General features: G+C 37.1%; 1 protein-coding gene across 1 annotated transcript in view; it reads left to right on the top strand.

Moving 5' to 3' along the window:
* The first annotated feature begins 9,353 nt into the window (after nt 1-9,353).
* The window catches only part of LOC107488089 (uncharacterized), a 26,081-nt gene continuing 12,000 nt past the window's right edge, over nt 9,354-23,434 (top strand). Inside the window, exons 1-22 of the mRNA XM_016108783.3 lie at nt 9,354-9,842; nt 9,959-10,680; nt 11,321-11,446; nt 11,526-11,611; nt 12,003-12,111; nt 12,532-12,627; nt 13,074-13,136; nt 13,227-13,286; nt 13,446-13,514; nt 14,232-14,313; nt 14,473-14,525; nt 14,636-14,701; nt 14,779-16,011; nt 16,682-17,674; nt 17,779-18,114; nt 18,443-18,698; nt 18,797-19,019; nt 19,107-19,497; nt 20,773-20,922; nt 21,007-21,228; nt 21,331-21,552; nt 22,228-22,875. Coding sequence (XP_015964269.1) covers nt 9,785-9,842; nt 9,959-10,680; nt 11,321-11,446; nt 11,526-11,611; nt 12,003-12,111; nt 12,532-12,627; nt 13,074-13,136; nt 13,227-13,286; nt 13,446-13,514; nt 14,232-14,313; nt 14,473-14,525; nt 14,636-14,701; nt 14,779-16,011; nt 16,682-17,674; nt 17,779-18,114; nt 18,443-18,698; nt 18,797-19,019; nt 19,107-19,497; nt 20,773-20,922; nt 21,007-21,228; nt 21,331-21,552; nt 22,228-22,875 — 6,264 coding nt within the window. The 5' untranslated portion in view covers nt 9,354-9,784. The remainder of the gene's footprint in view (nt 9,843-9,958; nt 10,681-11,320; nt 11,447-11,525; nt 11,612-12,002; nt 12,112-12,531; nt 12,628-13,073; nt 13,137-13,226; nt 13,287-13,445; nt 13,515-14,231; nt 14,314-14,472; nt 14,526-14,635; nt 14,702-14,778; nt 16,012-16,681; nt 17,675-17,778; nt 18,115-18,442; nt 18,699-18,796; nt 19,020-19,106; nt 19,498-20,772; nt 20,923-21,006; nt 21,229-21,330; nt 21,553-22,227; nt 22,876-23,434) is intronic.

The following is a 23,434-nucleotide window of genomic DNA, read 5'->3' on the forward strand; positions in this document are numbered from 1 at the left end:
GGTCCACTAAATAGAAACCATAGAGAGAGTTGGAATTCTTATAATGTGATTAGTAATGGATATTGGTGCTGTAATAATTGGGCATAACTTTAAAAGAAACTTGGTAGAATATAATCAAACATACATGGGTTTTATTTTCTTGTTTTCTTTGCGTCCACTTCACTGGTATTTGGCTAATTGAAGTTGACAAGAGTGGTTGGAGGGTCTTGATAGTTTAGTTAGTTCAATCTATTTGAAATGGAAGTATTTGAAAGCACTCTATATAGCAGCATCGATTAGGACTTGTCTCCTTTCTCAACTATACTGGATACACTATACAAGTACTGTGGTATCATTATTTATGTGTTGTTATATTATATTATATGGTGGACCCTATACGTGTGTATTCAAAAAATTATATTGGTGATTAAATAAGGTGACTAACGCCCTTTAGTTAGACCTACTTGAAAATTTTAACAAACATCATTACTTAAATGAAATACACTGATATTTGTTATGTATTATGTAATGGACGCGTTGGTTCAGTTCTTTCTTTTATACTCTTAACTCTTAAAGATGTTCGCGTCAAATACTTTGTTTAAGTGTAAATGTGTAATCGTAGTTGTAATGTTGTATCCTTTCATGTGTATGGGGCTATGGGCTAATCTTCTCATTTTTGTGGTAATTTGTACATGGGCTAAGCCAATTAACCTTATGGTAGTGCTGACAAAACAAAGCGAATTTATGGGCTGCTTTGGGCTTTCTCATGGAGATTTTTTTATAGTAGATGTTTCAATAATAATGTTTTCTTAACCCATTGGCAAGCAGACAACTCTTAAATAAAATTTAGTATTCTAATAAATTAATTTTTGGCATGTCCAGATGGGAATACCTTGGCACACCAAATAATAATAATAATAATAATAATAATAATAATAATAAATGTAATCTTTATATAAAGATATTATTATTGGCCAAAATAAAACTTTGAGTAATATTCCAAATCATTCCTTTAAGTATTTTTAGTAAAAAGCTTTAGCATCGAAAAAATTAATTACTAAATTAATTTTTTTAAATTATTTTTATTAAACAATACAATTCCATGTTAGTTTTATCATTAGTGTGTAATAGTATAAGTATGAGTTTTCAAATCTAAGTTGATTTAAACTAAATCACTTATTTAATTTAATCCAAACTGAAAACATCGTACTAATTTAAATTTAATTGGATTTTATTTTTAGCAAACCGCATAGATTGAATCGAATTTCAGATCAACTTTTACAAATTGATCTAATCTAATTTAAATCGTATAATGCGCTATAATATTATTATTTTATTATTATATTTGAAATTTTGCTTATAATATATTCAATTTGTTATAAATTTTTATATTATTCATGTATTATTATTTAGTAAACATGTTACGAATTTAGAAAGAGATTATTTATTTATTTTAATTAATTTATAATTTTATTTCTATTGTTATGTTATTGTTGTTTTGTAAAGCACTCGTTTTTTGGTCTTCTGTCAAAATTTTTTGTTTTAGTTAGTAAAACTTAAAAAGGTTTTAGAATAATATCCTAAATCACTTGTTTCTTGATTATTTTAACGAGTGATACTATATGTACAAGTATTTCTATAACCAAGTTTAATCAAATTGGTATAAAGTCCATCAGAAAAAAACACATGCATACGTTTTTTTTTTTTCGCGCTTTTTGCAACACACAAATTCTCAAAGCATAGCACAAAAAAATTTGCACATAACACAAACTTATCAATATGGCACACAAATCTTTACACATAGCACACAAAATTTTGCTGCGAATATATTTATTAGTTGGGTTGTTTTAGATATATAGTTCTCTAAAAAATTTTATACTATACATTAAATTTATCTATGCGCTAAAATTTTTGTACTATACACTAAAATTTATATGTTGTGTGTATTTTATTGGTATAGTATACACATTTTTACATATAGCAAACAAATTTTTTCACATAGCACACAAATTTTTGTTATGACTATATTTTGTTAGTTGGACGAATCAATATTCTAGATATGTAATCTTTAAAAAATTTATGTACTACACATAAGTCAAAGTTCATATGCTATGCACTAAGTTTTTTGTGCTGTAAATACAAAATTTTGGGTCCATTATACAAATTTTTGCTGCAAATATATTTTATTATTTGGGTGCTATGTGTATTTCATTGGTTAGGAGAAAAAAATGATGAGAATGACGATGACAATAATAATAATAAAATAGGACCAGGAGAAAAAAAAGAAGAAGAAAAGATTAAGTTAAACAACAACATAAAAAAAAGAAGATAGCAGTAATAATGACGACAACAATAGTATCAACAACGACGATGATAATAACACTGACAAAAAAATACACAAAAAAATGATAGTGACGATAATAATAATGATAACAATAATGTAAGAATAAGAAGAGGAGGATAAGGAAGAAGAAGAAAAAATTCCATATTAAAAAGAGATGAACGTGTAAAAATATAATTAAAATTTTAGTTCAAAATATATTTAAATGCCTAATTTTTTTATATTTAAATATTAATAGAATTATAATTTTAGACATTTTAATTTTCATGATAAGTAAGTCCGTCTTTAAAAATTTCCAAAACTTATAACTTAATTCATAAAAAATCTAAAATAATAAGATTAGGTTATGTAAATATCAATACTTTTAACAATTGCAAAATAACATAGAGATTAATTTGTCCATTATTTTGCGGTAACAATAGTCAAGTAGCGAGTTAAAAGAGAGTATGACTCAGTATCGGCGGTTGGAGCATAAGTCCTTTTCCATTTCTGTGAGCAATCTTCCAGAGGACGTCTCGAAGAAAGAGTTATTCCAACTGTTTAACTGGACGGGGTGCATCAATAATATATATCTATCCCGGAAACAAAAAAATGAAAAAATATATATGTTTGCGTTCGTACGGTACACAACGAAAGGATGGGCATTGAATGCTATAGCAGAAATGAACCGACTGAGGCTAAGAAGCAAGGTAGTCGGTGTGGAGGAGGCTAAGTACAGAAGAATGCCAGGAACAGCGAACATAATCAGTAGATATACAGAGGATGACAGGCGACACCTCCATACAGACAGCCGCGTAGAGAGGTAGCACAACATGATTCTGAGTCACCTGGACATGAATTACAATGGAAGGAAGTTGACAAAGACCCACATGGGAATGGATGGATAAAGAAGGTGGAAGTAGCAATGGCAAAAGAAAATTTGGAATGGTTGCAGCGGAGTCTCGTAGGGGGCACGACTAAGGCAATTAACTTTAGTTCTTTAAAGGAAAGAATTGCGAAGAACTTGCCTAACGTCGTTCAGGTTCAGGAAATGGGAGCCTACAAAGCGCTTCTGACTTTTGATAGTGTTGTGCACACTGAAGAAGTATACACATTTCACATGAATAGCCTACTCCAACAGTTCCATAGCGTGTGGAGGTGGGAGGAGTCGGAACATAGCGAAACTCGAAGGGTGTGGCTAGAGTGCTTTGGGATGCCATTACACGCTTAGTCAGTAAACACGTTCAAAACAATAGGAGGCCAATGAGGGTGAAGTGGTTGGATGTGATAGAGAAACGAAATTGTGTAACTCGCTTGCTGTAGGTCGCGTGCAGATCGATACCTGTGTGATGGATGTAATCCAAGAGCGGATACATATCACAATTGATACAGGCGGCTTTGATGTTCTGGTGAAGGAGGTTGGACATGAGGCCTGTCAATTGCAATGCACCGAAAAATTTAGGGGTGAAGAAACAGGTGTACAGTGGAACCCCGATAACATAAGCATGATCTCAGGTACAGATATAAGGCAGCGGCCAGAAGCAAGTTCATTGCACGAAGGAACTCAGGAAGAAGACTTGTTGATGATGGTAACACGGGGGAGGAAGATGACGAGGGTAGATTAGTAATTTCAGACATGATTTTGAATGAATGGAGTAATAGCAGTGCATATCTTCAGCGCGGGAGTTAGTAACGTATCAAGCAATCACTGGAGAAAATCTCGGAGTACCTAATTTAGGGAGAAAGTACGTTATGAGTATTGAGGAAGGACCTAAGAGAACGGTAACATGTGAAATCATTGGGCTGAGAAGGGGGTCCATTAATGAAAAGGAAAATAGGGTCTGCTTATGCAAGACTTGGGCCAGTGACTATAACAAGTATAAGGAAGGAAGACCGGGTACGCTGGGCCCAACTGAGTCAGATCTTGCGGATAGGGTTGTTGGGCCTGAGGTGGACGATTCGGGTCGGGTCCAAGGTAAGGGGGCTGGGCGCGGATATCTCAAGCGTGTGGAAGTGGGTGGAAGGGGAACACGCAGCGCATATACAGGGGTATCCCTCGTGGGGGATGGTGGCGCCTTCGATGGGGTTGGCCACAGAGGGGATGGCTTCGGCTCGGGTCTGGGGAGCCGGTCGATCCACGATGAAGGCTTCCACCTCCAAGCCGGTGAGTGCAATGCTGTCGACGACCAGGAAAGCGACGTGGATGGAGGGGCTGAGCTCACAGCAGCCGTGGTCAATGTTGAGGATTGTGGCAATGCGGAATAGCAGGAGGTGGCAGTGGGAAGCCTTGTGAGTGTGTCAAGGACAGAGAAGTGACACTGATCGGTGGGTGCGCGGAGGGGGGGTTCAAATAGACAAGGTCAAGTGAGAACAATGCTGGCCTGCTAGAACGGGGAGCTGCTGGGGGTCAATGTAAACTGCAAAGTGGTACGAGGATGGTCTATAGGCTCGCTGAGGGTGGCATTGAGGGGGATGAGCGGGGCATGAGGAAGTCGGTAATAACGCGGATGACAGTGACTCAATAGTGGAGGAGCAAATGATAGAGAACATAAGGGCTTGGGAGTTGGCAAAAGAGTTAGGAGCACTATTATACAATGAAGAAGACGACATCATGGCAATCCTCCAAGCACAGAATGAATAGATAGCTCGCAAAAGAAAAGTGGCTAAACAGAAGGCGAAAATGAGAAGGTGCAGGTCCAAACATACAAAACAGGTGTGTAAAAAAAGTTAAATGATATTTAGTTCTTGGAATATTTGGGGGTTACGTGGTGATGGGAAGTTGAGAATGGTGAAAGACTTAAAGAATAAACATGGGTTAAATATGATAGGCTTGATTGAGACTAAAAGACAGGTTGTCACGAGATTTGATGTCGCAAGAATATGGGGACATAATGGTCCTGGCTGGGAATATGTAGGCTCTGATGGCGCATCGGGTGGACTATTAGTAATATGGGACGAATTGGTATTTAAAATGAATAACTGCTATAAGGGAGAAAGGTGGTTGTGTGTTGAAGGAGTAAAATTAAAGAGTAAATTTAATTGTGCATTTATTTTGGTTTACGGTGCTCATCATAGATATGAGAAGGCTCGTGTCTGGGAGGAATTGAGCTATATAGCTGGGTTATGCCAGGTCCATTGCTGCTTTATGGGTGATTTTAATGAAATATTACATGAGGAGGAACGCAAAAGATCTGCTGGGTTACCTAGGTCTGCGGAAGACTTCAAGAGTTGGTTACATGATATGAATTTAGTGGACTTGCCGCTCATTGACCGTAAGTTTACTTGGTTTCGAGGACGGTCTTGTAGTCGCATAGATAGAGTTCTGGTTAGCTTGGAATAGCTATAAGAGTTTCCAAAGGCGCGCCTATGAGGTGGACCAAGGGGTTTGTCGGATCATTGCCCTATAATAGTAGAGGATTGAAAGCTGAGGGGAGGCCTGAGGCCGTTTCAAAGTCTTGATTATTGGTTTACACACGATGGATTCCTTAGGCTAGTTAAGGAGGAATGGAGAGGATTGGGGGAGTTACAGTTCACAGATAAATTAAAGGCTCTGAAAGTTCCGTTGGGGAGATGGCATAAGTCTAATTTTAGTGAGATTGACAAGAAGATTATAAAGTTTGAGGAAGAAATAAAGGGAATTGATGATATGGTAAGCAATGGCGTATATGATGAAACGATGGAGGCTAGAAGAAAGGCGCTGGTTACTTTTTATGAGAGATGGTATGTGAGAAAAGAAGTACACTGGAAATAAATGTCTCGGTCTCGGCACGCGAAGGATATGGACAAAAATACAAGGTACTTCCACAATATTGCTTCAGTCAGAAGGCGAAACAATATGATTGATACACTGGTAATCAACGGCAGACTGGTCAGGAATCAAGTTAGAATAAAGATTGCTATCAGAGGATTCTACAAGGATTTATATCATCAGGAAGTATCTCCTGTGGTGGGTTTTAGAGATGGTCTGGTGGTTAAGATAGGTGAGGAGGATGCTGTAGCTCTTGAAGTACTGCCATCAGCTGAGGAGATCAGAGAGGTTGTGTGGGACTGTGAGTCGTCTAAGGCACCAGGTTGTGACGAGTACAGTATGAACTTCATCAAGAAATGCTGGGATGAGATTGGATCTAAATTCACGGCAGCAATGATTGGTTTTTTTCAAACAACCAGGTTACCAGTGGACTCCAACATCACTTGGGTGGCGCTAGCCCCTAAGTTTACAGGTGCGAAGGATATCAAAGACTTGCGTCCTATTAGTATGGTGTGTTGTGTATATAAGGTTATCTCGAAGGTGCTAGTTAGGAGAATGAGATCAGTAATGCCAATGCTAGTAGGTGAGACACAAAGTGCATTCGTAAAAGGAAGGAAAATACATGATGGAGCACTTACCGCGTGTGAAACAATTAACTGGCTTAAATTGAGGAAAAAGGTGGCCGTAATAATCAAGCTAGACTTCCAAAAAGCATACGACAAAGTCAAGTGGAGTTTTGTGGACATAGTGCTGCAAAAGATGGGGTTTTGACATAAATGGAGAGCGTGGATTATGGAGTGTGTTGCAACTGCATCTATGTCGGTGTTAATAAACGATTCACCATCTAAGCCGTTCAAAATGGAAAGAGGCCTGCAACAAGGTGACCCACTCTCTCTGTTCTTATTTGTACTGGTTGTGGTTGTGCTGCATCGTATGGTTGGAGAGGCAGTGAGGAATGGACGGATATCACCGTTGTTCGTTGGAAGAGATAGCATAGAATTGTCGCATCTTCAGTTTGCTGATGATACCATTATATTCTGCCCACCATAAGAGGAAACTATTAAGAATTACAAGTGACTTCTGCGATGCTTTGAGCAGATGTTAGGGCTGAGTATCAATTTTGATAAGTTCAGCTTGATTCCAATTAATTGTGATGAACAGTGGGTCCGGAGTTTGTGTAACTTGTTGGGTTGTAAGGGGGCATACTTCCAGTTAAGTACCTTGGGATATCCTTGGGAGCAAATCCGAGATTGGTGAAGACTTGGAAGCCTATAGTCGAAAAGGTGGAGGAGAAACTCAATATGTGAAAAGCTAGGGTGCTAAATAAAGCGGGAAAGCTGGTACTTATCAAATTAGTGTTGAATAGTTTGCCAGTGTATTATTTGAGCTTGTTCAAGATGTCAAAAGCTGTTGCTGAGAAATTGATCTCCTTGCAGCAAAGATTCCTCTAGAGTAAGGAAGATGGTAGGAATGGTATGGCATTAGTAAGGTAGGAAGTAGTGCAGGCTCCAAAGAAATTAGGCAGGTTGGGAGTTGATGATACGATGATTTGGAACACAGCCCTATTATTTAAGTGGTGGTGGCGGTTTCCAAAAGAAGAGTGCCCGTTGTAGAAGAATGTAGTATGTTCTTGCAATAATCTAAGTCCCAATGAGCTATTGTCAACTCAAGTGTTGCCTACTAGAGGGGCCCCTGGAAGGATATATGCCAGTTACAAACCCCAAATCAGCATATAAGGAATAAGATGATTACATGCTTGTCCATGGAGGTTGGTGATGGGCGTAGGACTCGGTTTTTGGAGGATGTATGGATACAGGGCGGCTCTCTGAAGGATTGATTCCCGAGACTTTTCTCTGTTTCAAATAAGTGTGGATCTGTTATAGGGGATTGCGGGTTTTGAGATGAGTTAGAGTGGATTTGGAACTTCTAATGGAGATGGGAGCTTTTCCAATGGGAATTGGAACTTTTGAGTTAGCTACATGAGACTTTGAGACCTATGAGAATAGTAAATAGCAGAGAGGATAGAGTGGTGTGGAAATATGATAGGCAAGGAATTTTTTCAACTAACTCTTTTGTGCAGGTGTTGCAGGAGGAAATGATTCCAGAGGAAGTAACCAGTTACAATTTCACTCGGTCTGTTTGGAAAGGTTTAGTTCCACCAAGAGTGGAGTTGTTTGTCTGGTTTGTCCTGATAGGCAGTGTGAATACGAAGGAAAGGTTGAGCTGGTTTGGAATTATCGGTTAGAGAGATATTATATGTGTCCTTTGTAATAAAGAGGTGGAATAGGTGCACCATTTGTTTCTAAACTGTGCGTTTGCTTGTCAAGTGTGGAAGGCTTGGATTTCAGGTTTTGGCTGACAATGGACATATCCGGGTACAATGAATGAGCACTTTTTAAGTTGGACAGAAGAACCGAGGAACAAGGAAGATCGTGAACAACGTTTGAGATGCTTCTGTGCGATCATTTGAAACATTTGGCTGGAAAGGAACATGAGAATTTTCCAGAACACAAGCAAAGGTGTTGAAGAGATCATCAACTTGACTTCGACCAGTGTGTACGAATAGAAAGAAGTGAATTCCTTTTGTTGTTGATGGCCATGTCGGAGATGACATGGGAAAGTACTCATGTTATTTAGGTTTTTCTTATTTTTAGTTTGCTTGTATCTGCTTGTTCCACTTTATTGTGTTGAGCTTTTTACCTAGAAAAAAAAGAAAGAAAGTCAAGTAGCGAATTAACACTCCACAGACTCGCACGCGGATGAATACTTATACTTAGAGATATTTGTTCATTGCGGTGAGTTTAAATTAATTTTGAGTTAAACATTTATTTGATCTTAATATTAATTTTATTTATAATGCAATAGATTGAATGTTATTTTTAAAAATTCAATTTAATTCAATTTAATTTAAAATAATTTAGATTAGATTAAACTAGATTTATGATTTTATAAACTAAAAAGATAATATATAACAAATTTTAATATTAAATTTTAAATAATCAATAATATTATAATATAAAAAATAATTTTTTTTATTAATATGACATTACATAATTAAATATATATATAAAATTATTTTACATGAACAATCCATTAACATTAAATTTCATAACAATATCTTATAAGAACGAAAAAAAAATAACAGACTAGAATAAAAATTTATCCAAATTATTTTTTTCTCCTCAAAATCTAAAGCTTATAAATCAGATATATATATTTTATAAAGATAACAAAATTTGTATTTCTCGTATATAATTTGGACGATGATTCATATAATTGTCATATTCATTCTTATTTGCTGCTTAATACAAAAATGACATGAATTGTGCAAATCTCGGTGGTGCCGAGTGGAGTTACCCACTTTTCCCCCTTGAACACTCGAGAACGATAACAAGAACGCAAAAGAGGAGGGAAAATCAAACACAGCCCCTATTTTAATCTCTGCGTTTTTCTCTTAAGCCCTAATTTCCATTTATACATTCTAACCCCACACACATCATTGTTCTTCTTCTTCTTCTTCTTCTTCTTCTTCTTCTAGCGAGAACGAGAATCACAATCTCCGTTGCTCTCAGCTCAACTTCATAGTGCATGGTGCTCTGTCACTGCCACTTGCGCAAATTCCCTTTGAACCCTAGAATCACACCATAGACTAACCTGAATCCGAATTCTTCAGTCAACCTATTAGCCTAGGGTTTTAGCCCCTTCTCATTTGTTGTTTCACGCCTAAACCCTCCAAAATGAGTCCCGTTCAGAATTTCGAGCAACATTCCCGTCACCTCGTCGAGCCTGACCTCCGTATGTTTATCTATTTCTCATCTCTCTTATTTCGTTTTTATTACTGTTTAATTGCCTATAGAAATCGCTAAAGTCTTTTTTTTTTTGTTTATTTTTTATTTTGGGGGCAAAAATAGCGATTCAGACAAGGTTGAATATGGTGATGGAGGTTAGGGATAGTCTTGAGATTGCTCATACCGCTGAGTACTTGAATTTTCTCAAGTGTTACTTCAGGGCGTTTTCTGCGATACTTCTGCAAGTTACTAAGCCGCAATTTGTTGACAATCCCGAGCACAAGCTTAGAAACATTGTGGTTGAGATATTGAATAGACTGCCACACAGCGAAGTTCTACGACCGTTTGTACAGGACCTCTTGAAGGTTGCTATGCAAGTGCTTACCACCGATAATGAAGAAAATGGATTGATTTGTATCCGTATAATCTTTGACCTTTTGAGGAACTTTAGACCAACTCTTGAACATGAAGTGCAACCATTTCTTGACTTCGTTTGTAAGATATACCAGAATTTTAAATTAACTGTTAGTCATTTCTTTGACAACATGGCAATGACTGGGGAAGAGGTCAAGCCCATGGAGACTTCACTTTCTGATCAGGGCATAGGCGGTTCCAGTGCCACTGCCACTGGTTCGCAGCTTAATCCGAGTACTCGTTCCTTCAAGATAGTAACGGAGAGTCCGCTGGTTGTGATGTTTCTGTTTCAATTGTATAGCCGTCTTGTTCAAGCTAACATCCCTCAGTTATTGCCGTTGATGGTTACTGCTATATCAGTTCAGGGCCCTGATAGGGTTCCTCCCCATTTGAAAACTCATTTCATTGAACTCAAGGGTGCACAAGTTAAGGTAAGTGCTTGTTGTGAAAATCTTAAGGTTGGCTAAATACTGGACAAGAGTTTAAATGAGGTGTTTTTTCATTAGATGGAAAATTGTAATATTTCATTAATTGAAATTTCTCACAATGCATCTGGCCATGGTTAGTGAGATATATAGGAGAGTTCGCGTCACAGTTTTAAATCATGGCAACTATTAGGCAGCGTTTGTAAAAGAGACTTGGAGATTGAGACTCGGAGACAAGATTAAAAGACAGACAGAGACTAAATTAAATCTTTGTATTATTAAAATTTTAGTTCCCGTTCCCAGAAATTCTCGTGTCCTTTCTTTTTGGAGGTAGTGAAGGGACTGCAATTTTATATTCCAGAACTGAAATTTTAGTTCCAGTCTCTCTGGCCACCAAACACAATACTGAGTCCCAGTTCCAATCCCAGTCTCAATACCTTAGTATTTTGAATTGCCAGCATCTCATACTTTTAGCACACATAGTTATAGTAACAAGGAAATTTAGATTTCCACTTGTATCATAGAACATATTGGGTAAATAATGTCAAGACCACGTTTATATTGAAGTTCTATTCATTTCCTTAATTATTCTTCTAACTGTTATCCCACTTACCATGATTAATAGTTTCATTTCTTGTTATTGCAGACAGTTTCTTTTTTAACTTATCTGTTAAAAAGCTATGCCGATTATATAAGGCCGCATGAAGAAAACATATGTAAAAGCATTGTGAGTTTGCTTGTAACATGTTCTGATTCAGTATCTATTAGAAAGGTAATTTTCTTGGGTTGTTTTGCCTTTCTTCTATTGAGTTTCTCTTTCTTTGTTCTAAACCCAAAATTGTTGGATGCAGGAGTTGTTAATATCCCTGAAACATGTCCTCGGAACTGATTTCAGGAGGGGTTTATTTCCTTTGATTGACACTCTACTGGAAGAAAGGTAACATTAGTATCTATTCATGTATTGAGCTGGAGATATCTGTAGATAATTCCAAAAGTGGGATTCTTGTGAGTAATATTTCATGAAGTACAGATGATCACTAGATGTGTGCAGTTTCTTAATGTGTATACCACATATTGCTTATTATTCCTCAATAGTAATAAATTTATCTATCACGATCATGACATATGTTTGTTAGGAAAGAACTAATGAACAGTTAAGCTCCATGAACTATCTTCGTATGGGAACTCATCTGGCAAGTTTGTTTGGGGTCATAACTTATAACTAGGGCAAGTTGTGTAGTAATGTATGTTTTGTGTAGTTTATTTATGCTTCAAGATTTGTGTCCTCCGGGTTAGAATGTTTTCTTATGGTTATTCAAATTCTTTAGGGTTTTGGTTGGCACTGGGAGAGCATGCTTTGAGACATTGAGGCCGTTGGCTTATAGTCTTCTGGCAGAGATTGTGCATCATGTTCGGCAGGATCTCTCCTTATCACAGGTATGCTTTTTCTTTTATCTCATCATATCTCAGATTGAACTTATCTAAAATGATATATTCTTCATAATAATACTAAGTATGAAACCAAAACACGAAAGTTATACTGATAGTCTGATATATAAATTTAGAAATGCTCTTCACCTTTAATTTTCGGTGTGAAAAAAGAATGCAGCACAAAGGCGTTGGTGACGAGGATTCTAAAAGTAACATAAAGCATTATTATCTTTGACCTGAATTTATATATTTTCTTTACATTTTCCTGCAAATTTATCTTATTGGTTTTATAATCTTTAATTCAGTTGGAAGCTTTTTTTGACTCGTGTGACAGTTTTGATATTATGTTGTTGCAAATATCCTTCACTGATGATGAAATTTTCATTATATGTTCTCTTTACTAATCTGAATTATGCATTGCTGCAGTTGTCGCGAATTATTTACTTATTCTCAAGTAATATGCATGATGCTTCATTATCATTGAGTATCCACACCACATGTGCGCGCTTGATGTTGAATCTGGTGCTTATCTTAAACTCTTCTCTAGAATATAGGTGGTTCATTCTGTGTTTTGATTCTCCAACCTATCCAACCTTCCCATGTTGATTATTAACATCAAGCTTTTTTGTAGGAAAGAAATAAGATATAACTTGGTTGAGACGTTCATTGGTGCTGTTATAAATGTAAAATACTCTTGTTTCATTAGCTTTGGGTAGTTGGACAAAATTATTTATGTGGATTTTATGTGGTGCTTTGTTTGTTGACTTTGGTTGGATTAGTCCTTTCTCATGGGATCAAAGGTTCTAGTTGTACAATTTCTTATTTTTTTTCTCTATTCTTTGTGACATCAAATAAAAACCTAAATAAAAAATTGCTTTTCATTCCTGATAGAAATAGTAGATAATTGGTCTGTTTGCTGATTAAATTCCCAAACGGTTCTCAATTTTTGCTCTATCCATATGATCTAGGTGGAACCAATTTTTGAGAAGGGGGTTGATCAACAGTCTACGGATGAAGCAAGGGTCCTACTGGTCTGTGACATGATTTCTGCTAGATTTTGACAAATTGATTTTGTAATTTTTCCCCTAGTTGGGATTGACATGCATTGTTTTATCTTGTAGGGTCGCATTCTGGATGCTTTTGTTGGGAAATTCAGTACTTTCAAACGTACAATACCCCAGGTTATTTATACTTTTAGTAATGTGTTGATGGTAAACTTTTTGGAGATGGGTCTGTCATTTTGTCAGAGCATAACACGTGTATGTGTGTGTGCAAGTACTTACATTTCAGTGGCTGGAACAGTGTTGGGTGATTGGCTTTTATTTTATTTTATTTTTTAGCTTCTGGAGGAAGGCGAGGAAGGGAAGGATCGCACTACCCTGAGATCAAAGCTTGAACTTCCTGTACAGGTCGAGATGAATTTTCTTTGAGAATTTGTCTGCTTGTAATATCTTCACATTTGAATTTGTGTCAGACTAACATTATTCTCTTAACTTCACACTACACTATTTTGGAAGAAAGAACAAAGAAACATAACTCAGTCATAGAGAAATGAAACAGAAAGAGTGCCAAAGTTTTGTATGCTAGTGATTATTTCCCTCCTAACAAGCAATTGAGATGAGAAATTTTTTTTATCTCAAAAAAAAAAATCATGTGAGAAATTGCTGGTCCTATATGTTCTTAGCTCTGATGTTTTAGTATATCTTAACCGCTTCTTGCATCCACTCACTTTACACTATATTCTTGTTCTATGAAGTAAAGGGAAGGATTTAAAGCTACTGTGCTTTCATAATACATGCATCCAAATTGATTTGTTAAAGCTACTGTGTTTTCATGTGGTTATTATAGGACCAAAAACTTTTTAGTAACTTAATCTTTAGTGTTTCCCAATGTTGTTTTACCTGTCCTTAATGTAGTTTAATTGTTTTTTGACAACTTGGTTGCATAGTTCTAATTGATGTTTACCAATTACAACAAATAGTAATGTTCCCTGGACTTTATTGACTAGCACAGTAAAAGCATTTTTCACTTGTAAGAAAATGTTATAAAACTTTGAGTACTTCCATCTTTGCCGTTATGGGAGTTTTGTTTGGCTTGACTCTGTTTGCGGTCTGTGTTCTTTTCAGGCAGTCTTGAATTTGCAGGTCCCTGTAGAGCATTCAAAGGAAGTCAATGATTGCAAACATCTCATTAAGACATTAGTGATGGGTAATTTATTTCCTTAACCCTTCTTCTTCACCTCTCCGGTATAACATTGAGCATAATGCTGGATAGTTTTATTGCCCCTCGTCCTTTTCTAATTTTAAGATTGTTTAGTATACCCTTTGTTATATACAATTAAATTTTAAAGGCTTTTGTTTTCTTCAGGAATGAAGACCATTATATGGAGCATTACTCATGCACATTCCCCGAGATCTCAGGTAATGAATCATAGGCATAGTAATTTCCATTTATGGATTGGCCTTCTCTATATCCTTCTGTGTAATATTTTTTATTGTTAAAAAATTTGCATATTTATGGAAAACTGCAGGTGCTTGTCCCACCAGCACCTAATTTATCACCACCCCAAGCATCAAGGGGCATGAGAGAAGATGAGGTACTGCAGATATGCTGATTAGCTCTAATGTTTTTGTCCTAATTTGAAGGGGTGTACTTGACCTTAGTGTTGTGCAGGTCTATAAAGCCTCTGGTGTTCTAAAAAGTGGTGTACATTGCTTAGCACTTTTCAAGGAGAAGGACGAGGAGAGGGAAATGCTTCATCTGTTCTCTCAGATTTTAGCCATCATGGAACCTCGAGACCTTATGGATATGTTCTCGCTCTGTATGCCTGAGCTTTTTGAGTGCATGATATCGAACACTCAACTTGTCCATATATTCTCAACGCTTCTGGCAGCTGTAAAAGTGTACCGTCCATTTGCTGATGTGCTTGTTAATTTCCTTGTGAGCAGTAAACTTGATGTGTTGAAGCACCCAGATTCACCTGCAGCCAAACTGGTTTTACATCTCTTTAGGTTTATATTTGGTGCTGTTTCAAAAGCACCTGCTGATTTTGAACGGATTTTGCAGCCTCATGTGCCTGTTATAATGGATGTTTGCATGAAAAATGCAACTGAGGTTGAAAGGCCTCTTGGTTACATTCAGTTGCTTCGTACAATGTTCAGGGCACTTTCAGGGTGCAAATTCGAACTCTTGCTTCGGGACCTGATCCCCATGTTGCAGCCTTGCCTTAATATGTTGTTGGCTATGCTGGAAGGGCCAACTGGGGAAGATATGAGAGATCTTTTATTGGAGCTCTGCATGACCTTACCTGCCCGGTTGAGTTCTCAGTTACCATATCTTCCTCGTCTGATGAAGCCATTGGTATTATGTCTCAAGGGAAGCGATGAACTAGTGGGTCTTGGATTGCGAACACTTGAATTTTGGGTTGATAGTTTAAATCCTGACTTTCTTGAGCCTAGTATGGCTAATTTCATGTCCGAAATCATTCTGGCCTTGTGGTCTCACCTAAGGCCAGCTCCCTATCCCTGGGGTGCAAAAGCATTGCAACTTCTTGGCAAGTTAGGTGGCCGAAACAGACGCTTCCTCAAAGAGCCGCTGGCACTTGAGTGTAAAGAGAACCCTGAGCATGGGGTCCGTCTAATTCTGACGTTTGAGCCTGCAACACCATTCTTGGTGCCACTTGATCGTTGCATAAATCTTGCTGTGGAAGCTGTAATGAATAGGAATTGTGGTATGGATGCTTTCTTCCGGAAGCAGGCTCTAAAATTTCTTCGTGTTTGTTTATCCTCTCAGCTCAATTTGCCTGGAACTATTGCTGATGAGGGAGTTACATCCAAGCAGTTGTCTGCATTGTTGGTTTCTACAGTTGATCAATCAATACGGAGGTCTGAGTCAACAGATGTAAAGGTTGGTTTGATATTGTTGTGATATTTATCATACCCTACAAAGCATTCGTTCTAGCTCATGCATGTAAATGGATAACTTCCTGTTTCCCATGTTTTATGGATCACTTCTTTGTGAACACTCAACAATATAATTGAACTATACACATTTCTTTTTTTGTTTGACCTTAATGCTTCCTTAACTTGATAATACTGGATACTTTATTCTTCATCCAGTCTCTACTATCCTCCCTGATGTTTTACTTTTTAGTTCATGTCTTTCATATGTGGGATGGGTTTATGCTTCAGTATGTTAGGTAGTGTTTATTTTCAGATATTGGAACTGGGACTGGGACTGGGGGACTCAGAATTGTGTTTGGTAGCTAGAGACAGACATGAAATTTCAGTCCCTTTAGTACCTCCAAAAAGTGGGACACAAGGGACTGAAATTTAAAGGGACGGGGACTGACTTTAACAACATTTTCTTTAATAACGAAGGGTATTTTAGTAAATATTCTTGTTGCATCTCCATATTTATCTTGAACCAAATAGGATAATAAGATATAACTCAGTACTGTACACTTTACACCAAACATAATACAGAGACTTAATTTAGTCTCAGTCTCAGTCTTTGTCTCCGTTCCAAATGCAACCTTATTGTTGTCAGTACAATAATGTTTAACACCTGATTTCAGGCTGATTTAGGGGTAAAGACAAAGACTCAACTTATGGCTGAGAAGTCAGTTTTCAAGATTCTTTTAATGACTGTCATGGCTGCCAATGGTGAACCAGATCTAACAGATCCTGCGGATGATTTTGTTGTCAATATATGTCGCCATTTTGCAGTGATATTTCATATTGATTCTTCATCCGGTAATCTGTCAGCGGCTGCTCTGGGTGGTTCGTTACTCTCAAATAATGTTCATGTTGGTTCTAGGCCAAAACCTAATGGTTGTTCAAATCTGAAGGAGCTGGACCCTCTAATATTCTTGGATGCTTTAGTTGATGTACTAGCAGATGAAAACAGGCTCCATGCCAAAGCTGCTCTCTCTGCTTTAAATGTGTTTGCAGAAACTCTTGTATTCCTAGCTCGTTCAAAACATACTGATTTTATAATGTCTAGAGGGCCTGGTACACCTATGATTGTCTCTAGCCCATCAATGAATCCTGTGTATTCTCCGCCCCCAAGTGTTCGTGTTCGAGTATTTGAGCAACTTTTGCCCCGTCTTCTGCATTGTTGCTATGGACTTACATGGCAAGCACAAATGGGTGGTGTCATGGGACTGGGTGCTTTGGTAGGGAAGGTCACTGTTGAGACACTCTGCATTTTTCAGGTAAGAATTGTCCGTGGTCTAATATATGTCCTCAAAAAACTTCCCATATATGCTACTAAAGAGCAGGAAGAGACAAGTCAAGTGCTCACACAAGTTCTTCGAGTGGTGAATAATGCTGATGAAGCAAATAGTGAGGCACGTAGGCAAAGTTTTCAAGGAGTAGTAGATTTTCTTGCTCAAGAGTTGTTTAACCATAATGCATCTGTCATAGTGAGAAAGAATGTACAATCATGCTTGGCACTCTTAGCTAGCAGGACCGGTAGTGAGGTGTCTGAATTACTCGAGCCATTATACCAGCCTTTGCTCCAGCCTCTTATAATGCGTCCCCTCAAGCTAAAGACTGTTGATCAGCAGGTTCCCTGAATTCTTTATTTCCAGATGGCTACTTATTTGCTCTTGATCTATCTTTGAGCATTTATCCATTTATTAGTTGACTTGAGTATATTCTTTTTGTTTAGGTTGGAACAGTTACAGCTTTGAATTTTTGTTTGGCTTTGAGACCTCCTCTTCTCAAGTTGACTCCAGAGCTAGTTAACTTCCTGCAAGATGCATTGCAAATAGCTGAATCTGATGACAATGCTTGGGTTGCTAAGTTTATCAACCCTAAGGTCGTTACATCATTGACCAAGCTCCGGACAGCTTGCATTGAGCTGCTGTGTACAACAATGGCATGGGCTGATTTTAAGACTCCAAATCACTCTGAATTGCGTGCGAAGATTATTTCAATGTTTTTCAAGTCTCTGACTTGTCGGACACCTGAAATTGTTGCTGTTGCAAAGGAGGGCCTACGACAGGTATGATGTATTGTTTCTTCATCACTGGCTTGACCAGAAAGCATTCACGGATAGAGCTAATCCAAAAAATGTGGCTGCTCGTATTTGAAAATTTTGATATTTGAATGCTTAAGTCCTGTTAATCTGTTATGTACGAGATCAATTTTTTCTGATTATGTGGTCCATTTCATAAAAATATCTTCTTACTTATTTTTAAATTTATGGTCCTGTTTGATGGTACTGCAGAAAATCAATGGATATGTGTTTAGCTGTGTACATTTATTCTTTTGGAAGGATGGTGATTTTATAAAAAAATATATTTATTTGATTTTGTCACCATGTCAATTAGGTTATTAATCAGAGGATGCCCAAAGAACTTTTACAAAGTAGCCTTAGGCCTATATTGGTCAATTTAGCGCACACAAAAAATCTCAGCATGCCACTTCTGCAAGGGCTAGCTCGCCTCCTTGAGCTGTTGTCCAATTGGTTTAATGTCACGCTGGGTGGTAAGCTTTTGGAGCATCTAAAGAGGTGGCTGGAGCCTGAAAAGCTGGCACAGAGTCAGAAGTCATGGAAGGCTGGTGAAGAACCAAAAATTGCTGCAGGTATAACATCTATGGTTTAACAACCTATTTAATGTATCTGTCTCTGATACAATTTCCTTAACTCATATGTGCACTGATGACATTGTGTATCTGTGCAGCTATAATTGAGCTTTTTCACTTGCTTCCTGCTGCTGCTTCAAAATTCCTTGATGAACTCGTAACCTTGACTATTGACTTGGAAGGAGCTCTTCCCCCGGGACAGGTGTACAGTGAAATCAACAGTCCATATCGACTTCCACTTACGAAGTTCTTAAATCGATATGCACCGCTTGCAGTTGATTATTTTCTTTCTAGATTAAGTGAACCAAAATATTTCAGGCGGTAAGCTTGTGCGCTTAATTTCAATTATAAGTCTATCAGGTTGGATGCTGACATTTTTCTGTTTCATGCTTTTCTCTACAAATTCAGTTTTATGTATATTATTCGATCAGAAGCTGGTCAGCCTTTGAGAGATGAACTTGCAAAATCACCACAAAAGATTCTTTCAAGTGCGTTCTCTGAATATCTGCCCAAGTCTGATGTGGCAATGGCTCCTGGATCCACAAGTACGCATGCTGGTTTATTAGCTGAAGATAGCCTTGCTGCTCCTTCGACTGATGCTTCTAATCCGCCTGCTCCTGTTCCGAGTGAAACTTCTAATGCTTATTTCCAGGGACTAGCACTTATAAAAACCCTGGTCAAATTAATCCCTGGTTGGTTACAAAGTAATCGGATTGTGTTTGATACATTAGTACTTGTTTGGAAGTCACCTGCAAGGATATCCCGACTGCAAAATGAACAAGAGCTGAACCTAGTGCAAGTAAGTCAGTAATCTCAATTTAGGTACTTTTGTTTCATGATTATTAACAGAAGGAATTACTTATAGCAAGTTTTTTTCCATCCTGTCGCTGCATGGCATTGATGAGTTGGGTTTGTTGCATCATATTAAGATGTTTCTATAATTTTGATTGCTGTTTTTGGTTTTGATTCCATTCTTTTGCATCTTAACAAAACTACAAAAGACTGTAGAATGATGGAAGGCATGGGATCTGGACACTCAAATGTCAGAGTCTTGCTGTTATTGAAATCTTTGTTGGAAATATTGGTCATGTCTGTGCTATTTGATTCTAAACTTGAAATTTTGTAAAAATTCTTAAACTTGTATTTGATGCCCTGCTTGCAATAATATCCCTTTTCATCATTGATCCATTATTATGATGTATTGAGGGGTATCACATTTTGGAAGAGAAAATGGTCTCTTATATTCCCCACTTTTGTAGCGTTTACAACTCATGTTTTGCATGCCACTAGCTCTAGTCAGCTTTCAATGTCAATTTCAAGCATTTTAAAATATGTGCTTGCGCGTGCGTGCGTGATTCTATTTTTTTTTTTTTTGCTGACCAGGCACATATGTGCATCTTTAAATATGAACTAGGTGCATCTTTAAATTACAGTAGACTTATTTTCTAGATTTTGCATTTACAACCTTGTTCAAGTTGTTTGCACTTATTTTGTTGGTTTCTTTTACATGTTATCTTCCGTTAGGACTTTGTAAGGAATATTTTTGGATGCAAGAGGATATGTTTTTAGTGGGATCTTTTGATTTGGCATGAATGCAATCACATTTGCCCATGGTGAATCTTCACATTTATGTCATATCCCCCCACTTTTCTTTTAACCTTTAATTATTTCGTGCATTCATCTTATGATACCATTATACAATATTCCTGTAATACTATTAATTAAAATTGGACAATAAGGTCATTCTTCCTAATAAACAATCCAATGCTATATTATATCTAAAATCTTCTTTATGCTGTATTAGATAATTCCACCATGGCAATGACAACTTCATCAAAGTAAATGTGTCATTTGATAATGAATGTGTCTGTGTCATTAGAAAATGGATGTGTCTGGATAATGTTTTTGGTTTGCACTTGTTACAACAATAATTATCTACAGCCCTTTCCATGTTTTCTCATTTCAAATTTGATATTGTAAAGGTAGATCTTAGACAGTTTCAACTCCCATGCTCAATTGTTGATTTTAAGTGGTTTGACATGGTTGACTGATCGAGTTGTTTTTGTGATCCCAGGTTAAAGAAAGTAAATGGCTTGTGAAATGTTTCCTGAACTATTTGAGACATGACAAGAATGAAGTGAATGTTCTCTTTGATATACTTACCATATTCTTATTTCATAGTCGTATCGACTACACATTCCTGAAGGAGTTTTACATTATTGAGGTATTTCATCTGATTTTTTTCCTTCTGTCTGATCACAATTCATTGTTAAATTTGACTCGTACTGACTATCTTGATATCCTTTAGGTTGCAGAAGGCTATACGCCGAGTATGAAGAAGGCTCTTCTGTTGCATTTTCTGAACCTTTTCCAATCAAAACAACTTAGTCTTGATCATTTGGTGATTGTTATGCAAATGCTTATCCTTCCCATGCTTGCACATGCCTTTCAAAATGGCCAAAGTTGGGAGGTTGTTGATCCAGCTATTATAAAAACAATTGTTGATAAACTTCTTGATCCTCCAGAAGAGGTACAATATACTATGCTAGTTTCTTATTAAGCCTTCTTTCATGCCTTGATGATTCAGAGCGTCACTCATTTACTCTCATTGCATAATGTCCATCTTCTGTAGGTTTCTGCTGAGTATGATGAGCCTTTAAGAATAGAACTACTACAGCTTGCGACTTTGCTTCTTAAGTATCTTCAAAATGATCTTGTGCATCATAGGAAGGAACTGATAAAGTTTGGATGGAATCATCTTAAGCGTGAAGATACAGCAAGCAAACAGTGGGCATTTGTGAATGTTTGCCACTTCTTGGAAGCATATCAAGCCCCAGAAAAAATAATACTTCAGGTAAAGAAACCTTAACCTTTATACATGAAGATAACCGGGCTTGCTATTATGTAGATGACAGTTCCTTATACATTAAGAAACCTTAACCTTTATACTTCTTATGGAAAGACAGTTCCTTCAAACCACTTGGGTTAATTTCCTATATTTAAATTTCAATGACTAATGTGAAATTGTACTCTGAGGGATAGATGAAATATATTCCTAAGAAGCTGTTAGAAGCCAGAGCTGGCCTCATGATTCAAAATATTATTTTTGGATTATAGGGGGGACAGTGTTTGGATGCACTGGCAAATCCACTTTGGCTAATCAATTTATACCAGTTTCTGTATTTATTTATGAAGGCAATTTTATTACTTTCTTGACAATTGTGACATCTATTAAGTTTATAGTTTAATCGTTGTTTTCATCAAGAGTGTGTTTGGCTGGGGTTAGTTTTCTGAATGGCATAAAACCAAATAGAACTCACTTAGTGCTACTCACAAGAGGCCAGCGGATTTTGATGAATCATGAGCTTTCAAGTTAAAACTATATTTATGCATGCTGAACAAATTTCTCATCAAGCATAGCTGGAAAGAGTTCTATTGCTTCATCATGAGCTTTATTCTGTGTATTAAGAGCATATTGATCAAGTATTCGTGAGGATGCACTAGCACTAACACTATTTTGTGATTACAGGTTTTTGTAGCTCTTCTTAGGACATGCCAACCAGAAAATAAAATGCTGGTAAAGCAGGCTCTTGACATACTGATGCCTGCACTACCTCGACGTTTGCCCCTTGGTGAGTCTCGGATGCCCATATGGATAAGATACACTAAGAAGATTCTTGTTGAGGAAGGCCATTCAATTCCGAATCTCATCCACATATTCCAACTCATTGTCCGCCATTCAGATCTGTTCTACACCTGCAGAGCACAGTTTGTTCCTCAGATGGTGAATTCTTTAAGTCGCTTGGGATTGCCGTATAATACCACAGCAGAAAACAGACGACTCGCTATTGAGCTTGCAGGATTGGTTGTTAATTGGGAAAAGCGACGACAAAATGAGATGAAAATTGTTACTGAAAATGATCCTTCCCACCAAGTCAATGATGTCTTCAATCCTAGTATATCTGATTCTAAGCGATCTGTTGATGGTTCCACATTTTCTGAAGAAACATCTAAACGAATAAAAGCAGAACCTGGTCTGCCATCCCTTGGTGTGATGTCACCTGGTGGTCCATCATCAATTCCCAACATTGAAACCCCAGGATCTGCCAGTCAACCTGACGAAGAATTTAAACCAAATGCTGCTATGGAGGAAATGATTATAAACTTTCTTATCAGAGTGAGGCTTACTTTCTAATATTCTTTTTAATGTTTTGCCTGGTGTTGGTGCTGCCAGATTAAGGTTTGGTTTGGTAAAGCTTTTACTTTTTGAAAGTAGCTTATGAAAGTTGTCTTTTAAAAGATAGCTTTTTAAAAGCTACAGCACTTGCATTTGGTAAAATCAAATTAAAAATGACTTTTAATAAGTACAAGCACCACAATTGTGTTTGGTAAAACAGCTTTTAAAACTTAAAAAAAATTATAATAAACATGTTTATAACGAAGAATAATTTCTTTTTTCAAATTCTTTAAAATTTTATAAAATATTTTAAAATAAAAAATTTCATAAATAGAGTTATCATTAGTCAATAATAAAATTTGTATGTAGTCCAATGTTAGTATTGGGTACGTCCATTACCCACCTATATATATATTGGCTCACCTTTACAACAAACAACAACAACAACAACAACAAAGCCTTATCCCACTAAGTGGGGTCGGCTACATGAATCAAACGACGCCATTGTGCTCTGTCATGTATCATGTCTACAGAGAGACCGTTTACATGTAGATCTCGT

This window comes from Arachis duranensis, chromosome 5 (assembly GCF_000817695.3).
Source record: "Arachis duranensis cultivar V14167 chromosome 5, aradu.V14167.gnm2.J7QH, whole genome shotgun sequence".
NCBI lineage: Eukaryota > Viridiplantae > Streptophyta > Magnoliopsida > Fabales > Fabaceae > Arachis > Arachis duranensis.